General features: G+C 41.8%; 1 protein-coding gene across 2 annotated transcripts in view; it reads left to right on the forward strand.

Moving 5' to 3' along the window:
- The first annotated feature begins 5775 nt into the window (after positions 1-5775).
- Positions 5776-9505, forward strand: part of LOC105558699 (cytochrome P450 306a1) — a 23037-nt gene continuing 19307 nt past the window's right edge. Inside the window, exons 1-2 of one of the 2 annotated variants that reach the window (XM_012006528.1) lie at positions 5776-6480; positions 8429-8794. In XM_012006528.1, coding sequence (XP_011861918.1) covers positions 8476-8794 — 319 coding nt within the window. In that variant the 5' untranslated portion in view covers positions 5776-6480; positions 8429-8475. Of the gene's footprint in view, positions 6481-7720; positions 8795-9505 lie in introns of those variants that run through there. The other variant, XM_012006527.1, reaches the window with a different exon arrangement.

Raw genomic sequence — 9505 nt, forward strand, 5'->3', positions numbered from 1 at the left:
GTGTTGAACGACACACATCGTGTTATCTCGGGAGACGTAGAGTCGTCATACATTTCCATGTGTTAAAGACGTGAGCTTTTTCAGTTGAAAAATTTACTTGGACCTGTTATACGTCGTCCCTATCGAATGTCGGGACGTAACTGATGGTCCAATAAGAAAATTTATTTTTCTAAAAGAAATTTTCTCAACATCTTGTGTAACAGGCTTTAAAGCATTGCAACGGAATCCTTGTTAGGTTCATAAAGCGAATCTTAAATACTCCGTCTATAATTTGACACATTCACAACTTCGACTCCGTGCTGGTCGAATACAACAGAGACTGTCGTGCACTGACGTCGTCTAGCGAATGATTCCGCTATTGAACTTTTAGGAGAAGGAGTTGGCACAGCCTTCTGTTCATTTCGTGAAACTATCTAAGAAGAAAAAATGTGGCACTGTGTCACAAAAGAAACTCAAAAGAAGATTTATAACGTCTAATATCTTTAATTACGAGATCGTTGTAGAAGAGGGAGCTGACGGGAGAAAGGAGAAATAACGTGAAAGAAAAGCCGCTAGAGAACGACGCACCCCGGGGTTCATTGTTCTATCTTGAGTCAGCAAAAACCGGACAAAAACTTATCACTACTATGGTGGCCATCGGCACCACCTCCTTTGCCTACCGCCCGTTGCCTTGCGGCCACTCCGCACGGAAAAATTCGTTTCATTGACCCGGAGTAGTCGTCCTTAGGTTGAAAGAAAAATATTTCATACCCTGGGTGCTTGTACTTTCTGTTTCGCAGGCACGGATTTAGCGAGCGTTCTCCACGTCGCTTCGAGACAATCGCATTTCCGACCCGCGTCAATTCCGTATTACGAGGTCTGTCCAAGTCGTTTACAGATCTGTTTGATACTGTGAGATTTTTTTCTACTTGAAATTGACGAATTCATGAGAAACAATGAGATCTACGAAGGACGACCTTGTGGAGAAAGGTACGCTGGACTCCTCGGTCACGTACGATCGATCACCGTGGCGATTGCAGCCCTGGGGCCCCCCGAGAGAACACCGGGGTTGGTACTCTTGCTCCTGCATTCTGCATTCAGTGCATTCCCCTTGCGTTCAATGCACGCTGCAGACGATTCTAGATGTCCGATGTCTGCCGTCGCCGCCGCCGCCGCCGCCGTCTCAAAAAGAAGAATCCAGCTTACACTTATACGGTAGGTGGGTAGTTATGCGCTGGTGCTTCGGGGGAGTTGGAGACCGGTGGAGACTAAGAGGAGGTGGAGGCCGTAAATAACGGTCTATAGTTTGCAAAGGGGTAGGATCCGGCCACCTAAGGACCGAAAAGCTTTGGCACTTTGTGCATACGTTAAATTTTTTGCAACATCATTCGACGAGTATTCTTTTCAGACAAACGATAAAGTCTACCTGACGCCGGAACCAGGTCCGTAATAAACCGTTCAATGAAACAAAAGAAAGTCACGGCAAGATCGAACCGGAAAGAGTTGGCGTTAGGAAAATACAAAGAAAAAATTATGAAAGAACTTTCTTTGAGATGAAAAAGAAAATGTAAAACAAACGAAGTATGGTACGCTGCGATTTGCACGCATCACGCTTTCATATGCTGATTGTAAAGAACACTAGAGTCCGAATACGCAATTTTGCTGTAACAGATAGAGGATGCAAACAATAATAAGTAAAACAGGATAACTATGAATTAAACATATCGGTCCTGCTTCACTTATTATCGGTTAATTACGTTGTTTGAAAGAAGACGTTCTCCTTATTTTTTATTGCGCTAAATATCACTACATACTTTAACGGTCGAATTGGCAAAGACGTTCGTTACGGATTGTAGAGAAGTCCAGATTCGAACCTTGAAGTGATAATTTTCGCGATAAGTTGTTCACAGTGATTCAAGTATAAGATTATTAACTTATTAACATTAAAAGTTGAGTAGATTTAAGCATGCGGATTTACTGTTTCAACAAGCAACTGTATTTTAAGACCAACGAATTGACGCGCAATTTACTGAGTTAAAAAAAATATAATATAAATTCACACAGAAATATTATTAAGCTATCAAGAACCAGCTCGACCGAAAATCTTGTAGTTGATCGTCAAGTGGAGGATTTGTTAAAATTGTTATAATCAGTCGAGAGTACGTATAAATGTTCTTTTTAACGTTCTTTTTACAATACACAGTTGAAGGGATGCGTGTGAGTTTATAACAGACCGTACTTTACTCCTCGGATTCGCGAAAACCAGACTGGATGCGTCCGAGGATGAAACCACCGATTACTCAAAGTGGTTCAACGACTCGGCGGCGGCGCGGCTTAACGATCTCTTAACGCGGGCAGCTATTATCTGGAGCACATCGATCACCGCGATTAATTCTATTGAGCTCTACAATTTATCTGCCGTGATCGGTGGTGCGGTGATCTGCGTCGGAATTTCGAAACTATCGGTTGCCTCCTCCCTGTCCCATTCCCACCTCTATTTCGCTCTGCACCATGCTCCTTTTTTTATTCATCCCTCTCCTCTGTCTGTACCCGGTACGACGACCGGGTTTAGGCGAGGTTATTAGCCGCATTAGACGAGACGACGAACTCTCGTGCTTCCTCTCGCGTTTCTTCCTCTTTTCTGCAAAGAGCTTATTCTCTCGTCTCCGACCATTAAAAGAAAGGAACTACTGTTTATTACGACCGTCTCAAATTTCCGCATTGTCACGACTATGTAAGAATATTCTATATGCATAAAAGAAAGAGTCAAACAGAATCAAACATTGTAAAAGGAAGAGTAATAGTCTTCCTAAGTTTAAGAGTAAAAGAAGGAGAAGAAAAGAGAAGAATGGAAAGAGGACTATAGTTAATGTGGCAAATTTAACGAAACTGATTTTACAAATTTTACTGTTCTTCACTGTTTCCAGATTAATCAACTTTACATTGGTCTCCCGGCGTGTACCAAAAGTCGAACCGGTTTTTTTTTACACGGCGGTTGAGAATACACTCGTGTTACTTTCGCTCGATCGTACGGTACGACACGAAAAATCGTCAATCGTGGAACCGTCTTCCTGGCGCCTTCCAGGAATCTCCCGCGTTTCGATATCGAATCAGACGCTGCCGCATCCACCTCGACCGTCTGCCCAGTGCGATCCTAGCGGTGTTCCTACCTGCCGGCCGATTCAGCGCGCCGGAGGAGAATGAACGAGACACGCGCGAGAAACGATATGCAGATTTAACGTCGCGAGTGACCTTTGTCGGTCGTTGCACGTCCCGTCAGATAGCATTTGTTCCGCGGTCGACGGTGCATACCAGAATCAGGCAAAGGGGGTCTCGCGGAAAAGGGAGAGGGAGTCGCGCGGTGGTCCACCGCAGGGGCTACTGATCTCTCATCAGCGGCCGTTCGTATTATTCATCGAGGTCCGAGCAGGAGCCGATTAAGAAGTCGACGTCCGCCCTTCGTTCTCTTCCTCCATTTCTCCCCATAATCGCGCCATCACGCCGTGGCGTGGAGTTATCGATCGCAAGTTTTAGCGCCTCTTTGTCGGAGGAAGTGAGGCTGAGGCAACTCGCCAATTAATTTCTGGGCCAGAAAACGAACCCACGAGTCTTCCGTTTCTTTTGGGGAACTGGAAATATTCAACGTCACCTTTTTCTTTCGCGATCGCAAATTTTTTACTTAAAAGCTCATCTGACGTAGAAATTGCAGAGCGATCGGACATAAAATGCTACCTTTCTTCTCAGTGCGTACACCTGGAAATCCAAAAATTAAATCATTCATCTCCGGCGAGTTATGATACAGCGTATGGACACTCCTCGCGTGTTGTCGGATGGAAGTGAAGCTTGTACCGATCACGCGAGAATATCCCTCGTGGCACAGTGCATTGGCTAGACACTGGATCAACGTTTAACCAATGTTTAGCCGATGCACTCTGTGTTAGTAGGGTAGGACCTTTATTAGCTAAGCACGTGCCTCCGAGGAAGCTCGATGACGACCTCTCGGTCGGGTATCGCTGCAAAGCGGTACGATCGATGATAATTGCGCGGCGCGTTCGCGCAATTATCACCAACGTGCCTCACGTTTCCGAGTGCGTGCGATCCGCCGTCCGTCGTAGGTGAGTCCCAAGAGTGCGTTTCGATTACCGTGCAACGTGCACGGCCGATCACGTTTCGGTCTTCTCTCCTTCGTCTCCTCTTCTTCGTCATCCTCTCCCGGAGCGAGACTCCTCCTGCTCCTCTTCCTCCTCCGCACAATCCAGTTCGGTTTACGGCGGAGGGAAAGTGGCGCGCCCGTCACGTTCCGCGGCTACGGGCATAGCAGGCGTCCTCACGTATCTTCGTTGTGTGTGAACACGCGTTGTTCGAGATTTATCTGCAGCGCGCGAGCGGATTCTGCACGCGCCGAGGGCGGCTTGTGCGCCCACCGATTTGCTCAGCAGCTCGTCACTTCCCGCAAAACGTTTTCGAGGCGCATTTTTCATTCCGTCGCGCTTTAAACGAAGCGCGGGAGAAAGTCATTACTGTCCGTTGTAAGTTTTTCATCTTAAATCGAAGAAAGAAAGGAATCATTCTTAATTTTCCACGCGATATATATTTGATTCAGTTTTGTGAAATAAATTGAAGGTGAAACAAAGTATTATTACGAATTTAAAGAAATAGAATATTTCGCATATTTTCAGCATTTTCACACTTAGAGGCATCAATTATCGACATCGAACTGTCTTCGCCAATCCGGTTAGCGACAAGTCTCCGGTCTTAATTCGAGATTCTCTATTGTAGCCAATTAATACGATTGCATAAATATATTGCCATAAATAGTTCTTTCGAGTATTAGTGTTAAAAGATTCAAAATTTCTCGTTATTTCTCAAATACAGTTTCCCGAGAAGTCGAGGAGCGTCTTCGACGGTTGAAGTAGCCACCGAAATTCTTCAGGCGGCCAGTAGGTCGATAGGAAATTGAGCTCTTCTTCTCCTTTTTTTATTTCTCTCCCTCGCTTTAACGCGAGCGTTCGGGCACGTATCAAATAAATTGAATTCGGCCTGCAGGGGCACGTATAAACTCGCACGTGATTGGCGAAGGCGAGCGACAGCTCTCACGTGAGCGGAGGTGAGCGCACAGGATCGTAAAGTGAGTCGAGAAGGCCAATCGTGTGTGTGTGTGTGTGTGTGTGTGTGTGTATAAGGGCAACGGGTCGTTGGTAGTTTTGTATGCGTCTACGTATATAAAAACCATTAGGAATACATTTATAACGTTCTCTCATAACCACAAATGCGACTTACGAGGAACTGGTTGATTACGCGAAGCTTTTATTTACCCACGGTAGATAAATATAGGAAAACACAATATTTAATTGAATTTAATTAGAATTTCGATCAACGCACTTGCCACGACCTTTTTTCTAATAAACTTGGCGCCTAATTTCCAACAAACGTACTCATCATTTCGTTCATAAAGTTAAAAAAAAATTGTAGGGATGCAACCTTTCACACAGCTACTCTGTTTCAAAGTCTGAATTGGACTTGCAATATTTTTCATGAATGACCAAAGCTTTAGAAAATATCTGCTTATTTATCAAAAGGTTGAAAGGTTACTCTGTATTCGAGTTATACACTTATAGTACCTTCATTTTTTTGTGGAAAAAGGCCATTTGCAGAAATAGAAATAGCTCGAAGTCAAGTCTTGCGTATTTTACCTGAGTTTTACTCGAGTGTCAAACAGGAGTGTAAACAGGTCATTTTGATTTTTTATGAATCGAGTGATCTGCTTTGTCGGGAATACTTGTCCGCGCAATTTACGACTATTTGAAAAAGATCTTGAAACTAATTGGGCACAAAAATCCAATCTTTACTCCTACTACAGTATACATTTCATAATTCATAACACAAATTCCTAACACACCAAAATCAATCCACGTTAAATATAAGTGACACTACCTAAGCGTGATATATCGATATCATATTTTTCTGGTCAGTCGAAATATTGCAATGCCTTTAAATAATTGTTCAGAAAAAATCATTAAATACTGTTAAATTCTTACGAACAAGGCTTTATCTTGACTTTTAATACCCGTGAAAACGTCAACTCTACTTTAGTGTCGTCGAATATCACGGTACACATATCTGCTGTCGCAGCAAGAAGGAGTTCATTTGGTAGTCAAACGATCTGGAGGGATCACTTTCGTCAACTGCTTGGCAACGACACTTAGCTCGATATCGTGGTCGCTGTTACAACGCGTGTTATAGTCTTTCCTACAATATATACAATACTTCCTTCGAAAAACGACAGTTGTATGTACATTTATAGTTCAGTGTTTATCCCCACCAACATTTATCACGTAAGTATTAATTATCTGTACATTTCTTTATGTAAAATCGCGCATATCTTTTCTCTGCTGCAGATTCGAGTTTTATAATTCCCGCTCAATCAGTTATAATATCATTCAAGACGTGGGCATCGTGGCTGCCAGCTTCTGCGGCAAGATTCCGGTGTTGGCAGATTTGGTAAGTTTCGCACAATGTTAAACTTGTTTCCTGAGTTTTCCGACTAATATTTCAGAACTAATATTTCATGTAATTGTTACGCATTAAGAATATCGGTGTTTTTAAATCATAACTTATTCAACAAGCATGGCTTGTGTGATACGTAAAATACATTAACCTCCAAAATTCTTATTAAAACTTTACAAAATTTAATACTAGAACAATCAGCGTTGCATGCGTATCTAATTTACCACCTCGATTTGATGGAGATTTTTAAGTGGGTTCATTTTATGGGCTCAAACTGTTCGAGCCCAGCTACCATAGTGCTCACTCGTATACATATATTTTACAACTCGACCCTGTCTTATTCGACGATGACTGACTTAGTACCACTCGAAAAGGACCCAAAAGAATAGAGTCGAAACGTTGTGTAATAAACTAATTAAATAACTAGCCAGTTGGGTTGACTATAAGTTTACCGTCTCAATTTTTTATCATTACCGGTGACAATAAGCAAACTCTCCTTTCATTTGATTTGTTATGTAAATTAAAGGGAGAGAAGAGCCAACTATGCAAACACTAATTATGAGATTGATAAGATAAGATCCTGTGAATATCTTTTTATTATCTATTAATTAACTTGCAAATAATTAAGTGAACATTTCGATTTTATTAACAAGTCTCTCTCAGTATAATTTTACAGTATATAAAAGTAGATATAAAAACAAGTTACGGGTGAATATCGGACATCAAGTAAATAAATGAAAATACAGACATTAAGGTGGCTTAATTACAGTTAATTACATTAATAACAAATGAATATATCCGATTAAATTGTACATCCGATGAAAACTGTGATCGGTTTTTTCAATCAAATTTAATCGGTAACTGCATTTACAATCATTTCTTATCTCTACAAGAGTCAACATAAATTCCAATAACAGCACCTTAATAATTCCTGTCGTTCAATCAAAAACAAGAAATCCGTCATTTTAACGGGGCTGGTTCTTTTAGTGTTAAAGAATACACAAGTTCAAGATTGTTGCGTGTGAAACTGTTTTCTAAATTTGAGATTAAAATAATACATGTAAAATAGAACGTGTTATTTTAATAAATCAATTATTATTTTCTTAAATAATCATTTAACAATTATCATTTAAACCTATATATATTTATTGAAATAAATTTATATAAATACACTTGGGTTTAAACATTTATTAAGAAGTCAATCGATATCAATCACAAAGTGCGGTGTTCTCATGGCTACTCGGAGACTCTCTTATCCGGGAAACTCGAAACATTTATTATCCATTAGACGTGAAAGGGTCAACTTTACACGCAGCGGTTTGAATGACAATAAAAAAAAACGAAATGCCGTAACCGCTAAGCATTCGCGAACCGAACTGACGGTGATGGCTAATAAAAATCTCGCCGGCGCGCCATCGAAAGTAAGCTTCCTCGATTCATCGCCGGCTCACCGGCACGTGTTTGACCACGTGTCGGCCTATATCGCGTAGTCGCAGCACGGAATCGTTCCTTATCCTCGCCGCGATTGTGTACGTGCGCGTGCCTCGCTAATGAGATATAACTTTGCTCACAAGTGCGTGCGCGCGCCATAAGACGCGGAGAAAGGTTTGTGTTTGTCATTCGCTTCTGCCGTTGTCGCCATTCCTGGAATGGTGGAATCGCGCTCCCTCGATTACGAACGTTCACCGAGGGGAGTCGTCGGGCACATTCGCGTAATTTATTATTGCATCCGCGCGAGGGTCTTTCACGGGGCGCGATGACGATTCGAGCGACTCGATTATTCGTTACGAAAATGGTCCATCGTTTTGCGCGCGCGCTGCATCTCGCTTGAGAATCTCGCAACGAGACCAGCATCGTACAATTTCTTTCTCTCTCTCTCTCTCTCTGCCGGAAATAAAAAGTGCACTGTCGCGCTCAAAAGCATCATATCTTTAATTTGCAGGCGACGCAGCATCGCGTTTCCACCGCTTCCGCTGAAACAGGATCACAATGATAGCCTTTATTATCCTGAGCGTGTCGCTCGTGCTTCTTGTCTACGTCTTCTTTTATAAAAATCGCAAACTTCGACTTCCGCCGGGACCCTGCGGGATCCCACTGCTCGGTTATCTACCATGGCTAGACCCCGTCCGTCCTCACGTGTCGCTGACGGAACTGGCGAGGAAATATGGCCCGGTTTGTGGTCTACGGATGGGTTCTGTGTACACCGTATTGTTATCGGATCCACAGCTGGTAAGGCAGACCTTTGCCAAGGATGCGTTTGCCGGCCGGGCGCCATTGTACCTGACGCACGGAATAATGAAGGGATACGGTGAGTAAAATGTTGTACGTTACGTTTAAATAAGAATAAATCCGCCACAGAAGCGGAAGCAGCTGAGAAAAGTGTAATAAATTTATTAAAGATCGCAGGAAGAACTAAAAAAAAATTGAAATCGAACGGCCGCTCGAAATAAAACATGTAAGAGGAAGAAAGGTCTGGAGGCAACGAGTTAAATTCTTCAACTACAGTATAGAAAGAGGCAGCATAGAAGTTTACAAATCGAATGTAACAAACATAAGATTGTGGGTTCTATTCAAAATTCGTCGTTTCCAATTATTCCGTTTACTTCGAATGGAAGAGTCAGTACACAGAGAAAACGATTTCTTTGGATTTAATAAATTTTGTTGTATCCAAACAAATTTGATATTTGAAATGGTCGAAACAAATCAATGTTTGAATTAACAAACAAGTACGATTGTTTGAATTTGAAATAATATATATCTTTGTCAGAAGTAAAATATTTGTTTGAAACGAAAGGAATATTCTCTTTAATCTAAATGATATTATTGTTTCATTCAAACAGCATTATCGTTTGATAGAAAATATGTGAAACAAATGTATATGCATACATCTTTCTCCCTCTACATTAGAATTTTCCCTTCATTAAAAGAAGAAAGATAAACACTGAATTAGTACACTATGTTCAGCCATAATAAAAAATAGACCATTAAATGATTAAACTGCGTCTGCTGATGCGGTCGC

Source organism: Vollenhovia emeryi, unplaced genomic scaffold, assembly GCF_000949405.1.
Source record: "Vollenhovia emeryi isolate VEMERY1.0 unplaced genomic scaffold, V.emery_V1.0 DF939318.1, whole genome shotgun sequence".
In the NCBI taxonomy this organism is placed as follows: domain Eukaryota; kingdom Metazoa; phylum Arthropoda; class Insecta; order Hymenoptera; family Formicidae; genus Vollenhovia; species Vollenhovia emeryi.